At 49.0% G+C, this 27,596-nt stretch overlaps 11 protein-coding genes and 1 non-coding gene across 17 annotated transcripts; 7 read left to right on the top strand and 5 right to left on the bottom strand.

Annotated features, from left to right (window-relative positions):
- Positions 1 to 174: 174 nt before the first annotated feature.
- On the bottom strand, positions 175 to 4,636 carry FOXG_09770 (uncharacterized protein). 2 transcript variants are annotated; one of them, XM_018388988.1, is made up of 6 exons: positions 4,439 to 4,461; positions 4,091 to 4,383; positions 3,983 to 4,035; positions 3,505 to 3,927; positions 3,242 to 3,458; positions 175 to 3,180 (listed from the first exon to the last, which is right to left on the bottom strand). In XM_018388988.1, exons 2-6 carry the CDS (start codon positions 4,380 to 4,382, stop codon positions 536 to 538), a joined length of 3,630 nt encoding a protein of 1,209 aa, XP_018247174.1. In that variant the 5' UTR covers position 4,383; positions 4,439 to 4,461; the 3' UTR covers positions 175 to 535. The 2 variants fall into 2 exon arrangements, with proteins under 2 accessions (XP_018247174.1, XP_018247173.1); XM_018388987.1 differs by having other exon boundaries at positions 4,091 to 4,636.
- A 314-nt stretch (positions 4,637 to 4,950) lies between these two features.
- Positions 4,951 to 7,117, top strand: FOXG_09771 (uncharacterized protein). 2 transcript variants are annotated; one of them, XM_018388990.1, is made up of 3 exons: positions 5,052 to 6,187; positions 6,237 to 6,699; positions 6,782 to 7,112. In XM_018388990.1, the coding sequence occupies exons 1-3, from the start codon at positions 5,309 to 5,311 to the stop codon at positions 6,817 to 6,819; spliced, it is 1,380 nt and encodes a 459-aa protein (XP_018247176.1). In that variant the 5' UTR covers positions 5,052 to 5,308; the 3' UTR covers positions 6,820 to 7,112. The 2 variants fall into 2 exon arrangements, with proteins under 2 accessions (XP_018247175.1, XP_018247176.1); XM_018388989.1 differs by having other exon boundaries at positions 4,951 to 6,187; positions 6,237 to 7,117.
- On the bottom strand, positions 6,936 to 8,441 carry FOXG_09772 (uncharacterized protein). The gene has a single exon (XM_018388991.1). It carries the CDS (start codon positions 8,208 to 8,210, stop codon positions 7,161 to 7,163), a length of 1,050 nt encoding a protein of 349 aa, XP_018247177.1. The 5' UTR covers positions 8,211 to 8,441; the 3' UTR covers positions 6,936 to 7,160.
- A 160-nt stretch (positions 8,442 to 8,601) lies between these two features.
- FOXG_09773 (uncharacterized protein) lies at positions 8,602 to 10,796 on the top strand. Its single transcript, XM_018388992.1, has 2 exons — positions 8,602 to 8,858; positions 8,906 to 10,796. The coding sequence occupies exons 1-2, from the start codon at positions 8,804 to 8,806 to the stop codon at positions 10,276 to 10,278; spliced, it is 1,428 nt and encodes a 475-aa protein (XP_018247178.1). The 5' UTR covers positions 8,602 to 8,803; the 3' UTR covers positions 10,279 to 10,796.
- Positions 10,797 to 10,914: 118 nt separating this feature from the next.
- Positions 10,915 to 13,726, top strand: FOXG_09774 (uncharacterized protein). Of its 2 annotated transcripts, XM_018388994.1 has the most exons (9): positions 10,915 to 11,096; positions 11,157 to 11,425; positions 11,476 to 11,509; positions 11,559 to 11,820; positions 11,872 to 11,998; positions 12,058 to 12,302; positions 12,356 to 12,569; positions 12,619 to 13,370; positions 13,418 to 13,726. In XM_018388994.1, the coding sequence occupies exons 2-9, from the start codon at positions 11,257 to 11,259 to the stop codon at positions 13,442 to 13,444; spliced, it is 1,830 nt and encodes a 609-aa protein (XP_018247180.1). In that variant the 5' UTR covers positions 10,915 to 11,096; positions 11,157 to 11,256; the 3' UTR covers positions 13,445 to 13,726. The 2 variants fall into 2 exon arrangements, with proteins under 2 accessions (XP_018247180.1, XP_018247179.1); XM_018388993.1 differs by having other exon boundaries at positions 10,915 to 11,425.
- A 215-nt stretch (positions 13,727 to 13,941) lies between these two features.
- Positions 13,942 to 15,597, top strand: FOXG_09775 (uncharacterized protein). The gene has a single exon (XM_018388995.1). The coding sequence runs from the start codon at positions 14,376 to 14,378 to the stop codon at positions 15,471 to 15,473; it is 1,098 nt and encodes a 365-aa protein (XP_018247181.1). The 5' UTR covers positions 13,942 to 14,375; the 3' UTR covers positions 15,474 to 15,597.
- A 359-nt stretch (positions 15,598 to 15,956) lies between these two features.
- Positions 15,957 to 17,210, top strand: FOXG_09776 (acetyltransferase). Its single transcript, XM_018388996.1, has 3 exons — positions 15,957 to 16,322; positions 16,376 to 16,772; positions 16,821 to 17,210. Exons 1-3 carry the CDS (start codon positions 16,147 to 16,149, stop codon positions 16,902 to 16,904), a joined length of 657 nt encoding a protein of 218 aa, XP_018247182.1. The 5' UTR covers positions 15,957 to 16,146; the 3' UTR covers positions 16,905 to 17,210.
- FOXG_09777 (uncharacterized protein) lies at positions 17,197 to 18,001 on the bottom strand. 2 transcript variants are annotated; one of them, XM_018388997.1, is made up of 4 exons: positions 17,888 to 18,001; positions 17,763 to 17,835; positions 17,592 to 17,698; positions 17,197 to 17,530 (listed from the first exon to the last, which is right to left on the bottom strand). In XM_018388997.1, exons 1-4 carry the CDS (start codon positions 17,905 to 17,907, stop codon positions 17,392 to 17,394), a joined length of 339 nt encoding a protein of 112 aa, XP_018247183.1. In that variant the 5' UTR covers positions 17,908 to 18,001; the 3' UTR covers positions 17,197 to 17,391. The 2 variants fall into 2 exon arrangements, with proteins under 2 accessions (XP_018247183.1, XP_018247184.1); XM_018388998.1 differs by having other exon boundaries at positions 17,592 to 17,835.
- A 618-nt stretch (positions 18,002 to 18,619) lies between these two features.
- FOXG_09778 (uncharacterized protein) lies at positions 18,620 to 19,775 on the bottom strand. Its single transcript, XM_018388999.1, has 3 exons — positions 19,546 to 19,775; positions 19,298 to 19,493; positions 18,620 to 19,247 (listed from the first exon to the last, which is right to left on the bottom strand). Exons 1-3 carry the CDS (start codon positions 19,611 to 19,613, stop codon positions 18,810 to 18,812), a joined length of 702 nt encoding a protein of 233 aa, XP_018247185.1. The 5' UTR covers positions 19,614 to 19,775; the 3' UTR covers positions 18,620 to 18,809.
- Positions 19,776 to 20,512: 737 nt separating this feature from the next.
- FOXG_09779 (phenylacetate 2-hydroxylase) lies at positions 20,513 to 22,888 on the top strand. 2 transcript variants are annotated; one of them, XM_018389000.1, is made up of 4 exons: positions 20,513 to 21,048; positions 21,113 to 21,746; positions 21,794 to 22,116; positions 22,171 to 22,888. In XM_018389000.1, the coding sequence occupies exons 1-4, from the start codon at positions 20,830 to 20,832 to the stop codon at positions 22,543 to 22,545; spliced, it is 1,551 nt and encodes a 516-aa protein (XP_018247186.1). In that variant the 5' UTR covers positions 20,513 to 20,829; the 3' UTR covers positions 22,546 to 22,888. The 2 variants fall into 2 exon arrangements, with proteins under 2 accessions (XP_018247186.1, XP_018247187.1); XM_018389001.1 differs by lacking the exon at positions 20,513 to 21,048 and having other exon boundaries at positions 21,067 to 21,746.
- Positions 22,889 to 23,389: 501 nt separating this feature from the next.
- Positions 23,390 to 25,858, top strand: FOXG_09780 (uncharacterized protein; the record flags this gene model as incomplete). Its single annotated transcript, XM_018389002.1, has 3 exons — positions 23,390 to 23,606; positions 23,642 to 25,094; positions 25,118 to 25,858. 3 exons carry the CDS (start codon positions 23,390 to 23,392, stop codon positions 25,776 to 25,778), a joined length of 2,331 nt encoding a protein of 776 aa, XP_018247188.1. The 3' UTR covers positions 25,779 to 25,858.
- Positions 25,859 to 26,281: 423 nt separating this feature from the next.
- FOXG_20152 lies at positions 26,282 to 26,381 on the bottom strand. Its single transcript has one exon. It is a non-coding gene; the product is annotated as a tRNA-Leu (tRNA).
- Positions 26,382 to 27,596: the final 1,215 nt, after the last annotated feature.

Consider the following 27,596-nt stretch of genomic DNA (forward strand, 5'->3'; position numbering starts at 1 on the left):
AAATTTCGTTCCAGCCACCTGCTGTCGTATCCAAACAACCCTTGGAGCTTAGTGTTATCGTATCGCCAAGCCTTGAAAGCTAATTGTCTAGATCATCGTGGCATGCGATGGGATGGAGCTTGCATGTGCAGGACTAGCGCTTGGGTCTGCTCGGGTATGAGCAAGTTGTTGTTGGCGCTGTCTTGAGGACCCCCTGTATTGACGCAGAGCTAATTTGAGCTGCCTGACAGCTGACAGGGCTAGATTATCCTTGTGAATCAAACTGTTGTCGAGATTCATAGTTGGAGACCTTTCAACAGCGAGCGTGCAGAGAATGTCTACCTAAGTTTAGTCCAAAGGGCTGTCTAAGCTTATCATAAATTATCCTAAACTTGTCCAAGTATTTCCATCTTTTAGGATGATGATAGAAGCTCAACTTGCCGCTCAGTTTCGAGGTTAGTTGGAAGAAGTGCAAGGCAAATCTTATCTCTCTATCATAAATCTCTCAGTATCTATGCAGGTTACTCCTTATACTCGAGCTTGTCCAACCTAGAGCTCAAGCTCGCTTATGATCCAACAGGACTGCATACTTAGTGAACTCCTCATCACTCATGAGCATGTTTAATTCCTCCGGCAAGGTTCCGAGCACGAGCTCCACGCCACCATCCTTTCTCATCGGAGAGATGACCAAGAACCGGAATCGTCTATGGCCACGTTCAATCTGTGGCCGCATTGCTTCTGGGCTACCCCCTTCAAATAATGAGTCACCAAATGAGATGTCGCTTGTCTGAAACAGCATCATGTTGGATATCATGGCGTTCATGTGCTCGAGACCCATGTTTGCTGTTGCAGGCTTGCTATAGTCTGTCATAGAACGCAATAGAGTAAATGTGTCATGGACGACTGACGGTGTGATTCGTGCAGCTGCTTCTCGGATCACGCGCGCAATCTGTGAGATGTTGGTTTCGGGAGAGCAGAGCGTTTCGATAGGCATGACGGGGCGGTTCATAACGAGCAAACTGCCCATGTAGGACGACGGTAGCAGTGATGAGAAGTAAGCCCGACCGTCAATTGGCATTTCGAGAATTGACAGCTCGTCAGGCTGAAACGTCTGGTTCCTGATCTCCTTGGCCACTCTGTATCTAGATCTGATCGATGCACGCCAGAAAAAGGCTTGCACAATATCAATCACTGATACAGAGACACCCTTGACCCCAGTGTCTGGGAGAGCTTCTTGCTTTAGTCTATGGATACTCTCCCCCGAAAGAAGGAAGACTGTAGTGTTAAGCGATCGCTCGCTTGGAGCAGCGGGCCATACTGAGCTTCCAGGGAACACAGGGGCAGGAGGAAGAGTATTCTGCGTAGCACGGGGCTTTTCAGCAGTCATGATCTCGTTGTGAGAAGCTGTCCCATTGCGCAAGTTGACGCCGATCTCGGTTGTGAATGGAAGAAAGCCCCAAGTGCCAGGATCAACCTCATGAACCGGCTTCGCATATCCTTCCTGCTCCCAAATAATCTCAGGAAGATCATGATTGAAGCTTTCGGGGTCAAACCAGTCACATGTCGCCGTCTCATCGCCGTCAAGATACCGACAGCACTCAGCCCATACTCTAATTGCTACCATGACGCCAACGGCATCAAGACAAGTATGAATGAAGTTGGTAGCCAGAATACATCCCCCTCCAACGAAATTGGCTTGTGCGACAAGTATATCTGCTGGCATTGGAGGGAAAGGTGGGCAATCCAGGACAAGGTCATCGCTGAACAAAGATGGCGAGAAGCCCGCTTGACGCATCTCCTGAAATGACGGAAGGACCTGAGAAAGGTCTTTGTACAGTAACTGTCTGGGCTTGGAAGAGGCTGATAGTGGGTGAGGAGGGATTGTAATACGATATTCGCCTTTCTTATACCCAAACTCGTGCTCTGAGGCAAGCATCATCTTCCCGTCAAGCTCGGGAATGATCTCGAATGCGCGAACAAGCCCAGCTTGTAACTTGGCAAAGGCTTCTTCGAAGCTGACACCTGGCCGAAGAGCGAAGTAGAAGTTGAGACCCATGTAGTGATTGGGATTGACAGCGTCGAACGGGTTCATTTTGGATCCCAGACGTCGCTTGCGATCAGCTATAATATTCTTCATCTTTTCCGACTCCATGTCTGAACATGGTGTTTCCGCTGTTGTCTTTGTCTCTGCATCGCTCACTGAATCTGCCGCGATCTTCCTGGCCTTATCCCCTTCTAAGATCTTGAGAAGCTGGACGGAAAATTCCTCTATTGTTGGATGGGCATATAGATGGCGGGGAGCGAGTCTTTCCTCAAGCCCTGTAACGGCACGGATAATTCTGATGACGCGAAAAACGAGAAGAGAGTCCAAGCCGAGGTCAAAGACGTCCTCATCGGCCGGAAAATCGTCAACCTCTGGCAAAACAGACCGCATAACACGAGAGACCGAGTCGCTTATGGTGTCAATTGATGTAGTGTCAATCGAGAATGCATCAAAATCCTCATCCTCAGCTTCTTCATCTCGAGAGAAATAGAAGAGCTCGATGAAATCTGCATACAGATCTAGAGTGGCGCGGCGTTTGATGGTCTGTTTGTCTGTCCGGATGAAGGGCCTGTCTGCCTCCGAGAAGGCTATATACTCTCTTTGGAGTCGAGTTTTCTGGAAAGTGGAGTTGTTTGCCCTCTCGACGATCGCCCAGATGCTATCGAACAACTCGTTGTTCTTCTCACTGTGGTCCTTGAGCTCAATCAGAAGACCGGCTTGGGGCTTCCCGGTGCCGATCATAAGGCAGCCCTCGACTGCAGGATGCGTCGTGACCAAAGCCTCTGTGTCCAAGGGAGAGATCTTGTAGCCGTTGGAAAGAACAACGACATCATCACTTCTGCCGCTAAAGGCCCAAAGGTTGGGCTTCGTTGGGTGTCTGATGTAAAGATCCTTCAAATTGACCGAGTCCTGGTCAGGGAAGGTATAGAATATGCCCTGGAAAAGAGCCCAGTGCTCGTTGCGGTGTACCCAGTGTTCGTATACACCAGGCTGCACCTCTTTGAACTCAAATCCTGAGTAGGGATGAAAAGCAAACCAATGCCAGTCTTCTCTCGGAACCCAAAGATTGCCGATGAAGAGACCTTCCGTTGTGCCCGTGAGGTTGAGTACCCTGACTACTTCATTGACCTTGGAGACAATGACAGGGCTGACGGGACCTGAAGATGAGGGTCAGTGATTCACGCCCACGGCCATTTGATATGGATTAAAACTACTGACCGCCGGAGGCACAAATGAACTTGGAAGACTCGAATTTGGCCAACACTTCTGGGTTCTCGCCTAGTTCGTCCACAAGTGAAGGCACCATACTCCAGATGTCGATATGATCAGCGAGTGACTCGATCAGTCCGAGATTGGGTAAGACGCCCGAAGGTCCAAGAATACAATGAAGATTGAATAAGGAAGGCATAAGTATATCCATAATTACACCGGCGCCCTATCTTCGTCGTTAGCTGGAGCAGCTTGCCCGCAGGTACACTTACATGGCTCATCGGAAAGGAGGAGTAGATCCTATCACCTTCGTTCCAATTGTCCGTCCAAGGAGCCAATCCACCATCACCTTCAATGGGAGGTAGCAGTCTCACGGCATCCATGGTACCGATCAAGCCGTGCGTCCATAGAATCGGCTTTGGCACGCCAGTAGTTCCCGAAGTGTGCAATATGCAAAATGGCTCGTTGATGACACTCTCGAAAGCCTTACCAAACACAAACAGCTCCGTTGAATCGGCTTCCAGAAGCTCATCTACACTTGGGAGTTCGAGAACTCTCATGTACTTCTCCTGTAAAATCCCTTCCACTAGGGGGAGCATTGCTTGCTCTCGGGGCTTCACCCAAATACTGCAATCTGAAGCATTGAGAACAGCTAATGCACCGGTGATATTGTTCTTGGGCGAAAGGAAGAGGGCCTGTTTGAACTCATTTAGCATCGTTTGTACAATAATGGGTTCTAGGACAACTTACAGCACAGCCAGCCTTGACAGCACCATAGGTCAACAGCACATGCCGAATGTCATCTGAACCTGTGTGAGGTCTATTTATGTAATTCATGAAAGTCGAGTGTGTACTTACGAGGTCCGATGTAACCCAAAGCTTGGATCTTCGGCGGCTTCTGTGTTACAGCATGCTCCTGTGCCAGATCGCCGTTCGGAGCTCCATTCATTCCATTGAGATGCTTATGGAGCCACCATGCTGTTTTGTCAACGGCCCGTCCAAAGGCTTGTGCAGTGATATGCTTAAACTTTGGGGCACCATCGGAAAGGCTGGCAATGGAGTAGACAACGCGTTCTGGATCCGCCACCGCCAGGCGATCAAGAATCTGGGGAATAAGTCTCCTCCCATATAAGGAATCAGTGTCAACCATTCTGAGCAATAGATGAGGACCTTTCAAGATGAGTGAATGATACACAGAGACCTTACGGTGAGTTTGGCAGTGTCAGCCTTATCTCGGTGTTGAATTGACGAACTGACACGTAAAAAATATGTGAGACCTTGATTCTAGGCGTCAGAAATCTTAGAGCGGCTTTAGATGAGTTTATCATAATAAATCCTAAACTTTGGCAATTTGTTTTCTTCACCCTAAAGATACTCTAAGGACCTGCATTATCTTCAGATGGGTTTTATTCGGCACAGGGGCTGGAGAGTTCGAGTCCCATCCAATTTAAACATGTGGTATGATGAGAAACGAACTCATTCTCGCTCACAAGAAACTTTCTTTTTTTTCGGTTAACGCCACCAACCAGAAGCTCATATGCCATCCTTGTGTATAATTTCACAAAATCAATAATTGGCGACACGACATTTGAGCACATTGTTTAGTGTCTTGATGCATGTAACTTGCTCAGTTCCCCCTGTCCACGCTTGATCACCCCGGATCGTGAGCATATAATCAGCCTCAAGTGGATACCCGTTGCGCAGTTTCTCACAGCCACGCTGAACCCCCCTGCCGGCTATACGAGACCCTGCTTATCGAATCACAGACTCAACACAGTTGATGTTCCTGCAGCTTGTCACTTCAGTACATACCCCGACACCAGAATATCGTCAGATCGGTCGAATCCTCTAGCTGAATTGGTCATCAAGACTTTCTTCTGGTGCTGAGGCTTGACCCTGCACATTTCGGCTTCATATTTAATATCCCTGGAAACTTTTAGTTGGGCTCAAACTTTAACCGCTTTGCATATTTCCACCACGAATCCAACATATCAACGAAAAGTGGTTCATCCTGAAACCCAACACGGATGCCGTGCTACCTCGACGCACCTTAGTCTCAAGACATACTCCATCTCCATGCAGATCATACAGTCGTATCCTGCCTTCGCGAACCAACACAGCATGTCTGTGACTTCCAAATTTGTCTCGGATGCTACTGTCCAGGAACATGCCAGCATTTGCAAATCAGGAGCAGACTCGACGGTACGACCTGTTGCAGAGCAGCAGGACACAGATCCGTCTGTGCACGCAGTCTCCTCCAAGATCTTGGATATCATCTTCGAATATGCCTTGAACAAATTCAGTGACAGCAAAGAAAGGCTTGAGGCTGGTAGGCCGAAATTTTTGTCCCTCGTGGGCAAGTTCGTGACTACTAGTACGAGAGTTGAGATGTGCCTACCAGCATTTCCTTTCAAATCAGCAAACAAAGCCTACAAGGTTTTTGGCATATTACCCGACAAAGCGGAGGAGATTGCTTTAGATCGGCTCAATACTATGTGTATCCGCATTGGCGAGATCTACCAGCCTGGCGCTCAATGCACTATCATCTCAGATGGCGTTGTCTACAACGACCTGTTGAGCATTCCTGATCGTGACACTTGGGCCTACGGGCAGGCTCTTCGAGAGTTAGCTTCTAAGAAAGGGTTGCAGCACATATCCTTTTCCAGGATCCGAGACTTAGTCGACCTTCCTCTGCCAGCTGAGATGCATGAGATTGCCTATGTCGCCAATGCGACTAATTTCCGCCGAGCCCTTCTCAACCGCTTCGGTAAAGATGATATCGACATTGACAAAGAGATTGAGAAAGACCCTGACACCAAGATGACTTACCTTGGATACCGGCGGTTCCTTGAATCTGATCTGAAGCATATCTTTCCGGTTGGCAATGGACGAACAGCAAACGCATATCGCAGAGATGTGAGGTATCTTGCGAAACAAATGTTGATCCGAGGTTATGTAAGTGGCATGAAATACGTCTCTCCAACCAGTTCTGATGATCTAATAGGCCTTCGCTGCTGCTGTCAAGCACGGCTTCCCTTACCACCTGCGACTATCTATTCATCAGTCTACTGGTGAGCACAAGATATCTATGAGCTTGCTCAACACCAAGACGGGTTTCACTACACCGTGGCACTGTTGTGTTGCCCTGACAGCAAGCGGAGAATGGACCAGTGCTCCAAAGGGAGAGTACCTGAAAGACCCAAATATGAAGATTATCCACGAGAATGGTCGACCTAGCCATTTCCAAGAGATTGTTGGCAGTAACGAGCCTCATCAAAAGGCTGAAACAGGGACCAGAGAGGTGAACAGCAGTGAGAGCCAAAGTAATGCACCGCATACTGAGCTTCAAGAGCCAGTAACCTTGTCCCTGACAGAGACAGAGAGAGAAAGGGTAGCTGCACTTGCGAGATTCATGATGTCGGCTGACTTCAAGCAAAATGACGAAATGGTGAAGTCAGGTCAACCAGGTATGGATAAGGCCCTAGACTGCAACTCAAACGAGCTCAGCACAATGGCATGGCTCAAAGAGCTAATAAATGCCGTGGCCAGAGACACTGGAGGATATAACGAAAAGGTCACTGGTGTGACTTATCAAGAGATACTAGTGAACGGCGCACACCAGCTTTCAAATACCTAAAGCCATTCAGGTCACAGCTGGGTCTGATTTCTTCAGGTAGAAGGGTGAACTGAGATAGATGATCATGGCCGTATAAGTAGTAAAAGACAGACTTTTCTCCTTTCTTGAATATATACTGTCTGTTCAAAGTTAAGATCCAGTTCCCTGGAGACACACTGTGGAAGAAGTCTCTTTCACATACTGCTGCACGTTGACAAGGTTTATTTCTTAGTCTTCTTGTAACCCAATAACCATTCATTCGTACCCGAAAAGCATCTTTACTAATTACTTCCATTCTTCTATGTAGCTACTCTACTCATCCTTGACACTTCTCATGACTCTCTGAAGCCAGTTGGCTTTCGCCATATTAGCCACATGAATAAGTGGCATGTTAGGATCGTCCATCATATCGAATCCATGCCAAGCTCCGGGCCAGATGTGAAGTTCACATGTTGATCCGCCTCGCCACATCTTGGTTGCATAAGCAACTGCAACATCGCGGAAGACTTCACATTCCCCAGCATCGATATATGCAGCTGGTAAATTCGACAGATCAGTTTCTCTTGCAGGCGCTTGATAGGGTGTAACATTTTCTGATCCTCGTGCATCACCCAGGATAAGATCCCAAATGGCACGAAGCCATGCTGTACTGGCAGGGTTACCGTATTCGAATTGCTGATCAGCCAAGCTCTCGCATCTGTCATCCAAGAGAGGCGAGTAAAGCATTTGAGCTTTGATCGGGATAGCTGGGCGCTTCCTATCACGAGCCATAAGGCACGTAGCAGCTGCAAGGGCGCCTCCTCCGGACACTCCAAACACGACAATGGCAGCTGGGTCAATTCCAAGACTCGAAGCATTCTCAGAAACCCAAACAAGCCCTGCATAACAGTCTTCAGCTGGGCCAGGCGCGCGCGTCTCGGGAGCGAGGCGGTGTTCCACGGAGACAACAACGCAATCGATCCCTTTCAGAAGATCAATCACAGGCGTGACGGCAGTGAATCTGTCACCACTAACCATCCCGCCACCGTGGATATGATACAAGACTGGCCTTGGTGCCTTTGATGGCTCATTGGGTTCGAACACTGACAAGGTAATTATATTGTTGTCAGGTCCTGGAATTGAGTGCTCTGTATGACTCAAGTGCGGATTGTCTCTAAGGACAGTCTCCGCATTGAAGATAAATGAGCCGTGGGAGCATTCCTGTTCGCCACTCGCGACTCCGCGCATCAATTTTAGGTCAAACTCTTCAGGGAATGAGGCAGAATCCAACAGTGGTGCCAGGTCAGGGTCGTAAGTCGGACGAGGTATCTTGATCCTCGAGTCAAGCTTTGCAGCTTGTGAATATGGGAAGGGGTATGTCATGTCGAGGAAAAATGATAAAGATTCGCAGGAATTAACAGTGTTTAATTCTTGACAGCCAAGTTATTAGCACCTTGAAATGAGCTATTCGCTAAACAGAGCTGACAGGATGTCAGAAGATACATGCAGAAAGAGGTGTGTATATGCTCGCAGTGTTCTCGTTCTCGAGCACTCATCTTCCAGAAGTCGCCTTTTGCGAACGCTGGGTGCCCCTTAGTTCAATTCGAATTTTAGGTGGATACTGGCCCTGGATGAGAAGATTTGAGTCGATTTCGCCTTGTGCATGAAGCTATCGTCGATAAGGCAAGCCCCCATTATCTGTCCCGCCAAGTTGTGGACCCTTGAAAGAGGCTTGGAGGATCGTTCTAGATTCTCTGCGCGCATAAAGAAATAACTTACTCAATACAGGGTACACGATCCTCATCTCATTTCTTTCTTGCTCATATGTTCGCAGTAAACGAGTTGGAGCTCAGCTACTTTGATATCACCACATTGCGTGAATTGGGAGGAAAGAGATTCAATTAGTACATCATGCGTTTCTCGCCATTTACCTTGCTACAATACTGCGATAGTAGCCATCATCCCGTGGATAACATATGCAAACCCCCTTCAACATGACGGAACGGCAATTGAAGAAGATACGCCCGCTTGGTAGACATTTCCCCCTACCTTCATAAAGCTGCTGACGAAGAGCGTAGGCAAACTCGAACAGCTCTCAGCAGTCGCCCATCATATAGACTTCTTCACAAATACTGGCCTTTCTGCACACTACGCACCAACACAGGCCTTGCCTGGCTTCGATCTGGAAGAGACCGTCTACGGTGCCTTATCACAAGTCCTCACCCAACATCCGGTTTTGTTTGCGATCCCAGTTATATCGGAAAAGGACGAACCGTATTGGGGACGACTAACCTCAATCGATCTCGAGAAAGCTGTGTCCTTTGTCGATCGAAGTCAGCCATGTTTGACCGGAGATCAAACAGACGACGAGCTCGATTCACTGCTTGAACGCCAACACAACACACACTTCAAGGCTGGATATGGCACTCTACCTGTCTGGAGACTGATAATACTCAAAGACCATGATTTGAGCAAAGGATTCACGACCTCATTCATTGCCCACCATTCGATGACTGATGGAACTGGCCTTCAGATTTTCCATGACTCGTTCCAGAAAGCTCTTTGTGACATTGAGTCCAGTTTCGCAGGTCACCTTGATCGGGTTGTATACTCGAATGATGCGCCGATTGCTCCATCACTCGAGGAGCTTCACCCTCTGCCAATCCCGACGAACGCACCAGCATCTCATGATGCGGAGCTGAATGAGTGGAGAGGGACTCCCATCTCATTACCCTGCGTTACACGTTACAAATCACTCTCGTTTCCATCATACATGATGGGGCACTTTGTGCAAGACTGCAAAAAGCACAGAGTGGCATCAACAGCGGCTCTTCCGTCTCTTGTCGCCAGGTTGCTGTACAACAATCTTCCACTGATAGCTGAGGCTCTTACGTGCAACCTTCCAGTAAGCTTACGATCGGACCTACCGCCAAAGCTGGTCGAAGGAATTATGGGTAACTTCATCGATGCCTTCAAAGTCCAGCTTCTTCGCTCCGATTTGGACCAGGTTTCAGATGACTCAAGTACAGGCGCTACTGGGATCTGGAACCATGCTAAGAAGATCCAACAAGCTACTAGAAATTATTTTGCGAATGCCTCACCTTCCGGAGAGCTATATGCAAATGTCGCTACACTTAAACTTATCCCAGATATTGGCGCAGCCTTGGCCGGATCAATCGGGCATCCTCGCGGAGAATCTTTTGAGGTCTCAAACCTCGGGACCTTTTCACAGGCTAAGAACATCAAGGGAGACGCCAAACTATTATGGCATCGAGGAAAAGTGTTGTTGAGCCGATGCACATATGCTGGAGGAGCTCCGTTGGTGATTTGCGTACTGAACAACGAGGAGTATGTTGGGTTTGGCTTCACATGGCAGGATGGTTCTATTGAGGAGAGCATTGTCCAGGCTGTGATCGATGGCATCACGACATACTTCAAGACTAGGACGTAGGCATCCAACAGTAATAGAGGGGAAAGAAAGGTACCAGCGGTCTCAATTGCCGTGATATCGTCATTTCAGGCATGATGCCTGTACGTGGTCAATAGAAGTTGAATTGCGGCTTCAGTGTCAGGCGTCAAAAACGAATAAGATTTAGCGGCCATGGCGGGCGCATCCCACTGTAACATGCGATCTCGATGCACCTATGCAGGCGAGTTATGTCACTGACCTTTCAAACTATCCTACCTTACTTACTCGCACAAATACATTCAAGACCGCCAATTATCGCAATTTCGGACTCTATCTATTAATTACTGTCTTTTCCAGATATCAAGCTCGATGATATGGATAGAGATTATTTCTGTTGTCTTAATAGCCTAGTCCTTATTGACTCCTCTATAGATCCAATCTCACTCACCTCGGTAGTCTCGGCTACAAAACAGCACCTCCTCATTCTTTTTATCCCACCGGCCATGGCATAATATCATTACAATTGCTTACAATATCAGTCTGCATGTACCTCTATGTCTGAATCGGCTATGCAAACCTTATCAGACCATGCTAAGCCAGGGTCTTAAAGGCGATGCTCGCTGAAAACCTGGTCCGTGTCCAATGGGGATCTTACTCTATTCGGTGCTCCGAAATAAGGTTTGCGGACATGATTCCCTCTTCGGCGTCCTTTTGAATGCGTTCCTGAAACGGCCATTCAAGGGATGAAACAAAACCTTCGATTTCGGTAATTGAGCGCGGGAGTCGGTTGCACAAAGAAGCAGGTCTTCCAGTGCCAATGCTTGGAATTATCAGTGGCACGTTCTGTTCTGGGGTAAATTGTAATGACACCTTCTGTATCAGTCCCGATCAGGTATTTGCTGAAACTGGGAGGGTATAAGATCGCCTTCATCCCATCAATTCTCTTACAGGTACAGTTTGATCAGCCAAGTTGACCCATTAGAAAATACAAACATTCATTCATTGTCGTTCATTTTGATCATGCCTAGATTCCAGGCGCTCACCTTAGCTGCTCTCAGTTGTCTGCATGCAACAACTGCATCAGCATACCCACGCCAAGATGCCAGTGTGCGCACAGAATACGATTATATTATTGTTGGTGCTGGAGCTTCAGGCCTCACTGTCGCCAACCGCCTATCGGAGGACCCTGGTGTGTTCTGCCGTTGCATCGGCCGCCCATGTTTGCTGACGCCCCAACAGCTGTGACTGTCCTCGTGATTGAAGCTGGTGACTTGTAAGAGATCTGATATTTGACCGAAGACGAAATACTGACCTCTACATAGCGATAAAAATGAAGACATCGTGACAATCCCGGGCCTTGCTGGCGGTGCTGTTGGCACAAAGTACGACTGGAACCTTACTTATCCCGCCACCACTTCTCTTAATGGACGCAACGTCTCGATTCCTTTGGGCAAAGTCGTTGGAGGCTCAACCAAACTTAACCGCATGGTCTATGATCGCGGTTCCAAGGCAGACTACGATCGCTGGGCTGAGTTAGGTAACAGCGATTGGCAGTGGGATACCCTGCTTCCTTATTTCAAGAAGGTTGGCAAATTGTTGTCAAGGTCATGCTACAGATTCTAACTTTAATCGCAGAACGAAAAGTTCACTGGGCCGACTGCCGATATCAAGAAGGAATACAGCATCACCACGGACCCTTCTGCCCACGGCTCTTCGGGTTTCATTCACTCCAGCTACTCGCCTTTCTTCTGGCCCACGACGAGTAAGTGCATCTTTCTTATGTACCATCCGTCAAGCGTACCAATGCTGACAAAACTTCAGAGAATCTTGTTAAGGCCACTGGGGAGCTCGACATCAACATCGCCTTCGACCAAGCCAACGGTGGCGCAGTTGGAGGATACTTCTGCCCTCACAACCTCAACCCCAAGACTCTTGTCCGCTCCTCTGCACAGGACTACTATAGTGCTGTCTCTCAGCGCAAGAACCTCCAACTTCTACCAGGCAACCAAGTTACTCGCATTCTCACTAGCAAGAACGGAAGTTCCGTGAGGGCTACTGGTGTCGAGGTAAGCGGTTGCCCTTCTAGAGCAGCTGTTCATGACTAACCATCTTCTTGCAGTTCGCGAAGAACAAGGACAGCGCCAAGAAGACTGTCAAGGCGACGAAGGAGGTCATCCTTGCGGCTGGAGCCATTCACACTCCTCAGATCCTGCAGGTCTCTGGTATTGGCGACTCGGCTCTCCTCTCCAGCATCGACGTCCCTGTCGTTGTTGATCTCCCCGCTGTTGGCCAGAACTTCCACGATCATGTTCTACTCGCCGTTGTGGGCACAAGTAAGTATAACCCTTTGTTGAAAGAATACAAGAGGCTAATCGTGTTTAGTCAATGCTCCTATTCAAACCGGAAACCTTACTAGCAACGCCACTTTCGCTGCTGAGGCACGCGCTGAATACGACCAGCAGAAGAAGGGACCTTATACTTCACCCACTGGCGACTTCCTTCTGTTCCTTCCTCTCTCCAACTACACAAGTTCCGCTTCAGACATTCACAAGCAAGCCACCAGCCAGGACGGCTCCAAGTTCCTCCCTTCAGGTACACCCACTGAGGTTGTTAAGGGGTACAAGAAGCAGCAAAAGGTCCTCAACGAGAAGCTCCTTGATACCAAGTCAGCCATCCTGGAGATTATCTGGGCCGATGGAACCTCAGTCCTTGGTCTTCAGCACCCGTATTCTCGAGGCTCCGTTAAGGCCAAGTCTTCCAACATTTTCGACTATCCCGATGCCAACCCAGAGTTTCTTAAGAACCCTCTTGATATCGCCATTCTTACCGAAGGTGTCAAGTTTGTTCGCAAGCTTTCCGGCGCACCCTCAATCAAGACCCTGAACCCCTTCGAGATTGTGCCAGGAGCCAACGTCACAAGTGACAGTGACATTGAACAGTTCATCCGTAGCAGTGCATCCACTCTGTTCCATCCCGCCGGCTCTTGCAAGCTTGGTAGCCGCAGCGACGGCGGTGTCGTTGATGAGAAGCTCAGAGTCTACGGCATTAAGGGCCTTCGCATCGTCGATGCCAGTGTCATTCCTTTGCTTCCTGCCACGCATACTATGACGACTGTTTATGCTGTCGCTGAGAAGGTAAGTTACCCATTAAATTATTTGAAACATATCTCTGACGCAAATAGGCTGCCGACTTGATCAAGCGTGGTTAAGTGATGTTGGTGTTCAGAAAGCCCAGGTGGGCAGGAAACGGGATTGAACAACGCGACTTTTTACCTTGTAGATATTGATTTACCACTCAATGTATAGAAGCTCAACAACGTCATATGTTTCTGCTCGAAAGATTGCCATTGGTATTGAAAGGAAATACTGCCCTCCTGCTTGCAGTCGCTTCTCTACCTTCCTAGTCGCCGGAACATCAGCGTGCTGAATTTACGCAGATGCACTATGCAGATCTAATGTACTCTTGGCAGCTATAAAACATGCACTCGCTTTTAATCTTGCTTATAGGACTTTGGCGACGCGTAGTCAGTTACGTATCTTGATGGCAAACAAGTTTCACAGCATATCCCAAGAGGCGGTGTTTCAACAAAACGTCATATCAATGCGACCCCTCAATGGCGATGCTATCTTATTCGCTCCTGACATCGTTTGCTCGATTTGGGGTCTTAGCGTGTGACCACGGTTAGCCACGTCAACGCCGGCATCAACGGATAAGCTCTTTGAAGTCAATTCAGCCAGCCACGTGAGAGGCTTGATGATGCTGACAATATTCATCTGAGGGGTAATTACATGAATCAAGCATCGCGACCTCAATTTCGTTCAAGTCTCCATTCAATCAATGGCTAGTCAAGATGGACATCTTTGCGACTTTACCCGCCGGAGCTTATCGCGCCGATACTCAGCAATTTACCCGACGTCAGAAGCTTATACAGCGTTGCCAAAGCGTCGCCGCATATCTTTCACTTCCTGAACGGGACGTTGGGAGCCGAGGTTCTCGATAACGTCCTCGATGCATCAGCTCAGAATCTTGCAACAACGCCATGGATCCCGCACGTCCTGCGCCTGGTAGCCCTCACCAGGCATTCTTCCGCGGCAAACCCACCAGCAAGGAACCTCACCACTTTTATCACAAAGTTCATCATGCCGACCTCGTTTCAGAATGCCCAAGGAGACCGCGTTCCAGATATTCAATCGAGTCCGCCATCTTGTATCCCACGCATTAGTCTTGCCCATGTAATGCGAGGTGACAATTCCATTACGCCCAGAGAAATGCTGTTCCTCTTCCGGAAGATCAAGTTGCTTGCAGGAGAGGCCTTTGAATTCTTTCATGAGAGAATCAAAGCGACCAAGCCGCAGCATCTGACTGACAAGTGCTACCATCTTGGCACGCTTCCTTGGAATCGACGCCTGATGGCCAATTTATGGGGACAGCCATACAAGCTCAACACGGGCGGTGAGGCGTCCTGGTATGAAATGCAGAGAATCACCCTTGGCTTTTGGTGTCTCCAGTTGTGCTATGAGCTTAGTAATGCTGCTTCGGAAAAGCGGCTGAACTGGTCAGACTCAGATACTGAGGCAATCCGTGACATGGGATCCGGCGAGACGTGCCTGTCGGGGCTCAGGAACTCAAGTCTATGGATCGCCCGAGAACCATTATGGGCTGCTTTGCTTTACGTCCGACATTTGGAAGGTTGCTCAGATGAAAGTTCTTGTGTTGGTGATACTGATGTTGTGAATAAGGGTTTGAGTGTTTTCTTCAATACAGGCTTCAAACAAGTGGAGGGAAACCATTTGCATCTCCCCCCTCCAGAGAGAAAAAGTGCAAATTTCGCATGGCCCGCCGTTATCCTGAAGCCACCCCCGTTTCCTTGCGTTGACCCAAATGATGCGTTTACCTATCACTGCCACAAAGTTCTAGTTGGATGCAAGGGCTTGAGATGGGCTGGGCCACTTTTATGCCCCAGAGGCACTCCCAGATTGAGTGAAGGTTTGCTATTCCGGCCATTCAGGAGTTTGGGCTTTGGTATCTGGGATGATGAACGATTAGTGACGATGGAAATGCTTGATGACCCCCAGAACAAGAGACCAAGGAGATTTCATGTCTGGTGTCAGGACCAAGTTTTCACTTGGACAAGTCTTTTGAGTAGCGAAGAGAAAGAGGAGTTGAGAGTGTACCAAGAGGCTTTGCAGTTAAGGGAGGAACAGGAATTCGGTGAGTTGATTGTTGGTGCGAACTAGGATGATATTTCTCTTTGGACAGGACTATCGGGACCAGCCCCTGGCGCGTTGCTTGAGTGTATTGAGCATTAGTTCTTGTATGATAATATTAATGAAATTGAAACAGTCTTCTTTGATTCGTGAAGAAAGATTTCACAAATCCAAAAAGAAGAAACTCGGGTGCAGGGAATCGAATCCTAAGCTTTCAGGCGAGGAAGGATCAACTGTTTCTTGGGCAAGAAAAATGAGAACGGAGGCCGAGGTATTTAAACCCATTCCGAAACAATGCAAAGCCAACGTAGCCGGCTGCCTCTCAAGGTTTTGGATCATACCAGATGATTTTTGAATGGTTGGCAAAAACGTTATTGCAGCTTGAGTTGGTACCAAAAAAGCCGCCCCTCTATCACGACAATGTCTTAGTGTGTCCCATCCAGAAGGAAGAGGGTCAAAAGGCAGAACGACTGACTTGCTGGGTTTTTTAGGAGTGGATCATCGAAATTCCGACGACACTCATCACCGACTCACTCTCGTCAATCTTCAATCGAGGGTAGATCCAAAGCTTGTACAACCGCCATCCCTAAAAAAACATACATAGAAGCAAAGACTGTCCACCTATTATCTTCCTGTATCTCATTCGCTACATCACCCTCTTGTCAAGTTATAATCTTGAAACTTGAAAACATTCTGTCCTACAATGACCGTCTTTAACATCGACGAGGAGGACAACCTCAACCGCATGCGCCGCGGCGATCTGTACTACGCCTTCACGCCCAAATTGGTAGCTGCCCGTAAGCGATGCAGGCAGGCCGTCACTCGACTCAACGCAGCCGAGGACCCAACACGCCGCGAGATGGCCGAATTCTGGAGACAGTGAGTCCAACTCTCATAAAAAGACTCACTCATCTTGACTCACATAAGCTCAGGATAACAAACGACGACCGCCCTTTACCTCCACCTGCAGCGACAGAAGATGAGGAGGACAACGTGTTGCACGAATATCCCTGGATCGAAGCACCCATCAGAATCGACTACGGCACGAATATCAAAGTCGGAAGCAATGTTTTTATCAACTTCAACTGCACCATACTAGATACATGCCAAGTAACCATCGGCTCAAGGACGTTGATCGGGCCAAATGTTTCATTCTTCTCCGGTACGCATCCTCTGGATCCTGAGCTGCGTAATGGAACAAACGGGCCAGAACTGGGCGGTACAATCACTGTTGGTGAAGATTGCTGGATCGCGGGTAATGTGACCATTCTTCCAGGTATCACAATCGGTGCTGGTTCCACGGTTGGCGCAGGAAGTGTTGTCACCAAGGTTTGGAGCACCTCGTTCTTTGTGTTACAGTATCTGACTTTCTCCCAGGACGTACCGCCTTACCATGTGGTAGCTGGAAACCCTGCCAAGATTATTCGTAAGCTTGAGCGGAAGCCGAATGGAAAGCACTAAGAATCAATCAAGATCTCAGGTGGCCTGATATATGAATATCAACGTAACATTGCTCTGGAAGTCATAACATTCTTCGGGGCCTCCGGAACATCGAACCCCAAGTCAGACAGTGGTACATAGTATTCAAACTTGAGTGTTGTCCAAGTAAAGTTTGAAGTCTATATGCGTTATAGTATCTTGTAGCTCTGGCACTATTTCTATTATGGATCCAATAACGCATCTTACCTTTGCGGCTCCAGCGCGAAAACACGCAGCTTGATTCGCCACTACGTCAAAGTCGAAACACTACAGATATGTAAACGATGATTTATAAGTTTTTAATGGTGTGATCCGAGTGTATTGCTATGAATTGTTTTCTTCGCGAAACCCATATCCGCTGCAGCGCTTTGCAGCAGTCGTCAGACTTTGTGCGTTCTCCCGTGTCCATCGTGCCAACCGAGAGGGAATCATAAAACTCAGCCGTCCTCAATCAAGAAAATGCAGGGACTTATTCTCTCCATCCACCGGAGCCGCTGCCACGGCCATAGCCACCGCCACCACCGTAGCCGCCGCCGTAACCACCACGGCCACCACCGCGACCACCACCTTGGTTAGCCTCGCTGACGCGGATCTGGCGACCCTCGAACCTGAAATCGCTGCGTTAGAATCATTCCCGGGCATCAAGCGGTGTTGCTGCGTGTGACTCACTCCTGCTCGTTCATGGCCTCAATGGCGGCGCTGGCCTCCTCCTGGCTGCTGAAGGTGACGAATCCGAATCCCCTTGATCGGCCAGTCTCACGGTCGGTCATGACAATCTAAAAAAAGAAAAATATTGTCAGCATCTCGAAACTCGACGCGCGCGCGCGAGGGAATGCTTACGGCGTCAGTGACCTCACCAAATTCGCTGAACTTGGCGCGGAGAGTGTCGCTGGTTGTGGCCCAGGCGAGGCCGCTGGAGACGTCAAATCAGCTGAAATTCATCGTAATCAATACTTGCGACTTACCCGACAAAGAGTTTGGACATGGTGAGGGACTAGTGTTTTCGACGCGAAAATAGTGACGATTTGAAGGAATATGCAATTGTCAGACGGCGCGGTGCGTTATATAGCCCTCAAGCCACAAGTTTCCCCTCTTTCTTTTCCAGCCGCCCACGTGACTGGGGTAGACTAATGCAGCAGGAAGAGCCTGCACTCGCGTTCCAAAGACAGTTGCCTATTATCATGACGTAGTGTCTCAGCCTCCCTATAATCGATCAGGCTTAGCTGATTATCCAGTTTCCCTGATTGATTTTTTTTTTTTGGCATGGTGATTACTTAATTTCTGTTACGTAGAAATGCATTTTTGCGCCTTATTCAAATTTTGTGTGACTCGCTCAAATCGCGACGCTTTTAACACTGCTGTTAGAATACTAACAGATCTTAACTCCCGGATCGAAGCAACAGAGACTGCAGTGGGGACCTCTCTCCCTTGAGTGACCGAAGATCGACGGAGCTGTACAGGCCAACAGCCAATCAGATTCTGCCACCGAGAAAAAGGGTCCTGGAGCCCTCACTGATGTGGCTAGTGATGGAGGGGCAAAAGGGTCCAGCGCTAATCTGCAAACACTTCGCCACTATCTATCAGGGTGCAAAAACCGCCCGACCTGGGCTAGTGGGCGTGTACTCGCGATACGCAAGTTCGATACCCTAGAGCATAATATTCGACAGAGCTGGCGCAGCACCTTGATGATGTGAGAATTGCCTGAAGATTGCGCAATATTTGAGTATCCGCCTAAGTATTCTTTAGCTCGGTAGGATACGTGTTTACTCCAAGTAACGCGGTAGAGACTGAATTTCTGGACTATTCCAACTTCCAAAATGTTCAACGGCTTCGCTGACCTCCTCCGCCATCCATGCAGGACTCGCAAAACATGTATTTACGCGCACATCACACAAGCCCCGTGAAATCAGCATCCTTATAATCAACATCGCGATCAGGCCAAGCACCAAGCTTGGTCAAAAAGTCAACAAAACCACCTTCACCACCCCAGTAATGCTTCATGAAATTGGTCATCATATCCGTACCATTGAGGAGCGCACCGCTCGTCCATAGTTTCCCGTCTCTGACCCAGCGCTTGGTAACCCAGTTGACCTCTGGAGCTTGTTTCCGGACAGTGTCGATCAACACAATCGGACCAGTCGCTGTTTTGCCGTTCAAGATACCGGCCTGCAGAGGAATAAGGACACCGCCGCAGATGACGAGGAAAGCAGAGCATTCGTCATAGGCTTTGCGCACGAAGGCAAGCTCGGCTTCGTTGGGGGTGTAGCGAGCAGAGTTCGCGCCCATGAGAACGATATCCAGTGGAGGGCAAGTATCAAAAGAGTCCTTTCCGTATCAGTACAACGGCACGAGGTTCAATTGTCAAGCGGACATACCGTAGCCACAAGCTTGATACCGCTTGTCAAGATACAGGGAGAATCAGTCCCCTTCTCAGAAACCCAATGAAATTCCATATCCATTGTCTCCGATTCGAGCTTGGCAGGCGCAACGCCTTCAAAGCTGCTCTTCCATGCATTCTTGGAGAGTCCGTACAAGAAATCAATGGGAGCGACGTCGAGAATCTCGGTCTCGCTGGAAACATATGAGCAGGGGTTGGTCGAGAGAGCTGATTCTGCTCACTCACCTGTTCATCAGAATGACACCGATGTGAATGGTCCTGTTGGGCTTTGCAAGGTCGAAGGGGACGGACATATTGGTTGTTTTCGAGATGGAGGTTGTGATGAATGGATGAGCGATTGTTGTTGCATTTCGTCTTGATCCATAGCGAACTCACTTTTATAGATAGTTGTTCAGCTCAGTTCCCGACCTACGTCGGTCTTGGTGAGATTTATGACCCGGGACATGGATCAAAACCCGCTGCAAATCAGTGAAGTGAAGAGCTACTCAACTGACATCCGAGATGGCACGAACAATTGTGTGTTCTCGCGAAAAGGGCGTTTCAATATTCCTTCCTTCGCCTTGTCATTGGTCAAGAACACCGTTGTCGTTTCGATACACCGGGTCTAGCCACTTGATATATCCTAACCTCCGAGTGCATTCGGCTCTTCTAATCCGCCACACGGTTGCTACCTTCACAGAAACCAAACATGCAGGCTGCGTTAGCCAACATCGCATTTAGTCAACCCGATAGAAGGAATTTTCTTGTTTTAGGTACGGAGGTAGTTCACATGCTTATTTCTGAATTTTTCGTTTACTAGAAAATAAGTGCTGCATTTTTCAACCATTAAACCCCCACAGTCTACAAGATAAGGTTGTGAATATTTTGATTGCGACGCTGTCTCGGGTAATTGAAAGGCTGATAACATATTGCCAAAGTTAATTGATTCGTCAGAAGAGTTGTTCAATTGTTGAAGGGGATTCTTCAAAGACAATAGGTGACAAGACATCTTATTATCTCGGAAGATTTTCCGACAATGAAAATGTGGAGCCCGATAACAGTATTTCCTCATGGAGTCAGTCAGATCATGCACTGGTGACGCATCATGAGGGCGCTAGTGGATCTTGTGATGACTCGGAAATATTTCCGAATTATATCAAGCAATTGACCAGTATTTCCGAAGCATCGAGTCCTTTTCTCCTCTAATTCCCTATTCAGGTTTGGCTTGTTGAATGAATAGCCGACAATAAGTATCAAGCCAAACCCAAACTTCCCGCGTGCGACTCAAGAGAGCCCAATTGAGGCCTGCTTAACAAAGGCCATGATGGGATTCGGCACACGGCTCCCCCGCTTATTCGGTTATCAAGACTTGGGGTTTCTTTGCAGATCCCGGCAGTGCAGCTGAGGGGAAACATGTCACGTTGGTCATCTTGCGTATAAAAAGCCTACAGAGGGGACTGCAGGTTACCATGTCATTGCAACACAGAGAGTCATCTTTCCCCCGCTTGGACTTGATCCTCACGAGCAACCATGTCTGATCAAGTTATCTACCTCGCTATTATCATCGGCCTGTACGTGCTGTACAAGTTGGCCAATTCGACTGATCAGCCAAAGATCAAGGGTATCCCCGAGATTCCCGGTGTACCACTTTTCGGAAACTTGATTCAGTTGGGGACGGACCATGCTAGAGTTGCGCAGAAATGGGCCAAGAAGTACGGACCTGTCTTTCAGACACGCCTTGGAACCAAGGTGAGAATTCATGCCGCTTTTCGTATTCAAATATGTTTTGAATATGCAATTCTGACCATCGCAGCGAGTCATCTATGTCAATTCTTATGAGGCCGTAAAGCATTTCTGGATCACCCACCAGTCTGCACTCATCTCCCGTCCCATGTTTCACACTTTCCACTCAGTTGTTTCTTCATCTCAAGGTTTCACTATCGGCACTTCACCATGGGATGAGTCCTGCAAGAACCGCCGCAAAGCTGCCGCCACTGCCCTCAACCGTCCTGCCGTTCAATCTTACATGCCAATTCTCGACCTCGAATCTCTCGTCAGTATCAAGGAACTTCTTGACGATTGCAAGGACGGAAGCAAGGATCTTGACCCATCGCCCTACTTTGCTCGATTTGCGCTCAATACCTCTCTGACTTTGAACTACGGCTTCCGTATTGACGGCGATGTTAACTCTGAGCTTCTCCATGAAATCACCTATGTTGAGCGCGAGATTTCCAACTTCAGATCGACTAGCAACAACTGGCAGGATTACGTTCCGCTGCTTCGACTTTGGGGAGCGCAAAACTCATCGGCTGAGGAATTCAGAGTTCGACGTGACAAGTATCTGTCTGATCTTCTGGCCAATCTCAAGAGTAGAATCGACAACGGTACAGACAAGCCTTGCATCACCGGAAACATTCTGAAGGACCCGACCGCCAAGTTGAACGATGGTGAGTAAGACGCGTCTTGTAAAACAATTTCGCTAACGAACCAACAGCCGAGATCAAGTCTATCTGCCTCACTATGGTTTCTGCGGGTCTAGATACAGTTCCGGGTAACGTGATCATGGGCATCGCATACCTCGCAACCGAACACGGCCAGAAGATTCAAGCCAAGGCCCTGAAGGAAATCTACAAAGTCTACCCCAACGGCGAAGCATGGGAGCGATGCCTCGTGGAAGAGAAGGTTCCATACGTCACAGCCCTCGTCAAAGAGATCTTGCGGTTCTGGACAGTTATTCCCATCTGCCTGCCTCGGGAAAGCATCAAGGATATCCCATACCAGGGTGCCGTGATCCCTGCAGGAACCAAGTTTTTCATGGTGAGACAGCCCTGTGCATATGGTGATGGAACATGCAGCTGATCGGAGATTTAGAACGCCTACGCCGCAGACTATGATGAAACCCGATTCGCGAATCCCTATGAATTTGACCCTGAGCGATACATCGACGACAAGGAGGTCGGAACGCCTCATTACGCCTATGGTGCTGGATCACGAATGTGCGCTGGCTCTCATCTTGCGAATCGCGAGCTTTACACAGCTTTCATCCGCCTCATCACCGCTTTTGAGATTCTCCCTCCCAAGGACAACAAGGACTTCCCCGTCATGGACTGCATCGAGTGCAACGCCAACCCAACCTCGCTGACAACGGACCCTGAGCCTTTCAAGGTCGGATTCAAGCCGCGAGATGAGGCCAAGGCTAGGGAATGGATTGCTGCTGGCGAGGAGCGAACTCAGGACATAAGGTAATGGTCTGGATAAGAGTTTAAGAGAACGGGAAGTGGGCAATGGAAGAATTGTAAGGTTTGACAGATGGAGATTTAAACCCTTGCATAGTGTTATCTGTTGTTGTCTAAATGAGGCAGAGTCGTTTCGCTACCCGTTTCGTTACGAGTCATCTACACTCTACACTCTACCCATGCAGATATCCTCAGCTGCACCAATTGACGCGTCTATCCTAGCTAAATTAAACAAAATTTAAGGCTAAAAACTACTGAAATGAAACGGTTTCTCACAAGCTTGGACGATAAAGGCCGTTTCAAATATATAGACTCGGGCCCACCGTGGCTCTGTTACCTTGTTAGGGGATCTGTCCCGCGACCTGAAACCAGATCCACAGCCAATAAGAGAAAGGACAAGAAGCATTACAACTCGACGTCTTGGGATATCTCAAACAGCGTAGCATAACCTCACCTGATGCTGGCTTCGCCGAACTCCACACTCGGCGAATGCAATACCTACCCTCATCCACAATGAAAGCGAATATTGGCCGTGCAACAATTAAGCCACCAATGTTGTCTCTCTTGTTTGCAAAACCTGTCCCGAGCACTCGGAAGCGAATTTCCGTATCAGGCGCCGGCACTTGAAGGGGAGATCTATATATAATGAACTGAGATCTCACCTTGGATATGGCATTGATCATACCATCTTGTTTGGTCTATCTTTCTTTTTCGTATTTTCTTCGTTCTTTACAGGCACTGGCTGCCAACATTGTCCATTCGTTTCTTTGTTTGTAGCTTTATTTTACAATTCGTACATTCTTTCCCGACGATCCTTCGATATATATAGTCTTCACTATTGAAACACCGCCAACATGCGTTTCTCAACACTCCTTTCATCAGCGGCGCTGATGTACCAGGCCGTTTCGGCCGAATCTGTCGAGTACAAGGATGCCGATACGGGAATTACCTTCCAGCAGTACACCGACAAGAGCAGCAAGTTTACCTTCGGTATTGCTCTGCCCAAGAACCCCAGCACCGACTTCATCGGTCAGATGACCGTTCCCATCTCTGAGGGTTATGGATCCGTTGGTATGGGATCTACCTCGCTGCATGTTGGGGTCTAGACTGTTCTTCGCCCAACGATGGCAAGGTTCTTACCTCAGTTCGCCAGGCTGATGGTTACACCAACCCTGCTGTTCTCGACGATGACACCGTCTCAATTAAGCCTATCGAGAAGGGTACCAAGGTCGGCACCGATTCTTTCACCTTCACTTTCCTTTGCGAGGGCTGCATCAAGACCGATGGCACCACCTTCAAGGCTGCTGATACCAACGCTGTGCTCAGCTTCGCTATGAGCACCACTGCCCTCGACGACCCCACCGACTCTGCTGGTGCTCTCAACTACCACGGCGCTGGCTTTGGTGGTTACTCTCTTGACACTGCCGCTGCCCAGTCCGCCGACTTTGAGACCTGGGCCAAGCTTGCTTCCGATGCCACTACTCCTGGTACCAGCCCCGGAGGCAGCACTGGTTCCAACCCTGGCAACTTCACCACCATCGTCTCCAACGCTACCTACGACTACATTGTTGTTGGTGGCGGTACTGCCGGCCTCATTGTTGCTGAGCGTCTCGTCGAGTCCAAGAAGTCTGTTCTTCTTCTTGAGCAGGGCAAGGCCTCTTTCTACGAGTCTGGTGGCCGCTCCACCATGGACTGGAACGACACTGTCACCCAATACGATGTTCCTTCCATGGCCTACTACCTCACTACCGCCAAGGACACCTCAGCCTACTGCACTGATACTGCCAGCATGGCTGGTTGCATTCTCGGTGGTTCCAGTGTCATCAACGCCATGATGTTTGTCCGCCCTCAGCCTGCTGACTTTGACGACAAGTGGCCTACTGGCTGGAAGTGGCAGGATGTTCAGAGCTCTGCTGACAAGCTCTACGAGCGCACCCCCGGTACCACCAGCCCTACCAAGGACGGCAAGCGAGTTGACCAGGGCGCTTGGAACGTCCTCTCTAAGTTCTTCTCTGGCAACGGCTTCACCGAGGTTGATGCCATCCAGGAGCCTAGCAAGAAGAAGTCTGTCTTCACTCACCCTCCTTTGATGGTCAACGACGGTCTCCGCGCTGGTCCCGTCCGTGACTACCTCCCTCTTGCCCAGGCCAACAGCAACTTCAAGCTCCAGCTCAACACCAAGGTCCTTCGTGTCATTCGAGAGGGCAAGGCTGTCACCGGTATTGAGGTCCAGTCAGGTCCTTCTACCCGCCAGATCATCAACCTCAAGTCCAACGGTGCCGTCGTCCTTGCCGCCGGTGCTCTCGCCACTCCCCGCCTTCTCGTCAACTCTGGTATTGGTCCTTCTGAGCAGGTTGAGGCCGTTGCCAGCGGAAGCCAGCGTCTCACCATGCCCGCTAAGGATCAGTGGCTCAACCTCCCCGTCGGAGAGAACCTCAAGGACCACCCTATCTTCACCGTCAAGATGAAGACCAAGCAGCCCATGTCAGCTCTGAGCGAGACCGACTTCCCCCAAGCCCAAGCCAAGCCCAATATTGATCTTTTCGCCCAGGGGCGACGGTCTTCTTGCTCAATCTTGCCAGCGCTTCATCTTCTGGGACACTGTCAAGGGTTCCGATGGTATCGAGCGATACGTCCCAGGGTACTTGTGCCGCCGCTGGTGACGATGCTGTCAAGGTCAAGGTTTACCTCACCCACGGTGCTACCTCCAGCGGTTCTCTTACCGTCACCAGCTCTGGTGCTACCAAGCTTGTCGGCGAGCCTTACCTCAAGACTGCAGGCGACAAGGAGGCTGTCAAGAGCTTCATGAACAAGCTCATCAGCTTTGCCTCTAAGCCTAACAGCACCCTCAGCATCGCCAGCAACGCTACCGCCGAGAGCCTCATGGCCGAGTACGTCAGCGGTTCTCACTTTGTCGGCTCTGCCGTCATGGGCACTGAGAACGATGGTACCAGCGTTGTCGATACTGACACCAAGGTTTGGGGTACTGAGAACCTGTTCGTCGTTGACGGTTCCATCCACCCTGATCTTCCTACTGGCAACACCCAGGCCATCATCATGGTCGCTGCTGAGCATGCCGCTTCCAAGATCCTCGGCGGCGGAAACGGTGCTGCCAGCCCTGTTGTTCCCAGCAACGGCACTGTCCCCGTTCCTACTACTGCTATTAGCACTCCTGTCGCTACCAAGAGGCCTTCGAAGTGCAAGAGGTCTATGCGACAGCGCCGCCACCACCGTCGCCTGTAGAAAGACGGTATTGCAAAAGGAGTGGAAATACCATGAAGGCGGAATTGATCAAGATCTCATTACTATGTACAAACTTTAAACCATTGTCTCAGGACAGCTTCTCAGATAGACCATCTTGATGACTCTAAAATGAGTCTGTTTCTTTAAACAAACATGATTGACTTCACAAATTTGCTTCAAATCCCCGTGTGGCTACTTGATATTGGACAATTAACAGTCTTCAGCTATTCACGGTGCGGCATATTGTGATGATTCTGATGGCATCGCAAAAAACCATGAACGATTGTTGCGCGTAACTTATGGGGCCTTCAGTGGTCTAAAGTCACTAAGAGCCCTGTAGCTATCACTGCTATCCAAGGTTTTCGAACGGTCCCCCCGCCTCGGCTTGGCTCAGGTAACCGCTCCATACAAAGTTTGCTCATATTGCCAACATCGCAACCTGAATCAATCGCCTCATTTGACTGGCAAAAAGATCGCCATTTACTGCAAAGAGCAAAAGAAATTGATGAGACTGGGACTCGAACCCAGGAGGATTGCTCCACCAGGAAATTGGTGTTAAGGTTAACCTTAACCTGGCGCCATAACCAACTCGGCCATCTCACCAAGGGTTTTTAGTTGGGGAGAGCGCGAACAATCATCAACATGAGCCCTAGCAAATCCATCGCTTCACGATCAACTCAGACTTGTTCAACAACTGTGTGTTGCTCGCGTAGCGAATAACTCGTTTCACATACCATTCATCAATTAGAGAGCCTATCCAGCCAGTTGTAGTAGTTTGCAAGCCCAAAGCCAAACACTGTACGTTCTGGCAACCATTACAGAATGTCAAAGCATGATCGCTGGACAAATAACCAAGAGCTGAGTCACCGCGCTCGAAATCGCCACACAGCGAATTATTGCGTCGAAATCTGAGTTACAGCGCCTCAGTTAGTCGTGTTGACTCGAATAAGTTCTTAAGTCTTGTCCTGGCCGTGTCGTTGAATTACGACACGTATTTACCGGAGGTCTGGCAGATTGAGCTTCATCCTGTTGCATTAGTACACCAGTTTCCCTTCGCTTTACACGACTTCATCTTTTCGATCGTTATATTACGTTTTAAAGCACACGGTATCTTAAAATGTCACGTGTTTTCATTTGTGGAAGGGAACGAATGTCCTAATACACGCTGGGCTAATAACACTTGAATCGGTCATGGACCGATGCGAGTCCCCTACAGCTGATGGGTGCAGTCTGCATACAATGATACCATATCGGAATCATCATAAGAAATTCTACCGATGGGATCACGGAAGGGGTGTCTGATCTTCCTGGGTTCCGACGTGGTGAATCTGGGCTTGCAGGTGCACCTACGATCCATTGGCATGCATTATACGGCATTCTGAAGCGGGGGGATGCATTGTCTCCAATACCATTCAATATGGGATCTCCCTTTCGAATAATACCTGTGAGAATGGCAATGAGACTGCTCGGGCGACGCAGCCTAGTCAAGGTATCGAGCAGGCTTCGATCCATCTCACTGCTACCATCCATACACATTGGTGGGACTATGACACCTCCAAGAAGATCACTCCCCGGGCTAGGACCCTAAATCTTGCATATGAATGCATGCAGTTCCATCAAAGGTGCCAAGGGGCATCGGTGGTGGGTAGCACCAGTCCTGGGATGATCCTACGGGTCCGTTTCATAGGGCTGCAGTAAGCCCTGCTGGCCAAGAGGTTTCAATATTCCCCGACCATCAGGTTTAAACAGATCCAGTTGATTGACTCGATGGCAGTTTTCTCGGGCTTTCTGCTTGTAAGTTTCCGCCCTTAGCCCTGC

Source organism: Fusarium oxysporum, chromosome 11, assembly GCF_000149955.1.
Source record: "Fusarium oxysporum f. sp. lycopersici 4287 chromosome 11, whole genome shotgun sequence".
NCBI lineage: Eukaryota > Fungi > Ascomycota > Sordariomycetes > Hypocreales > Nectriaceae > Fusarium > Fusarium oxysporum.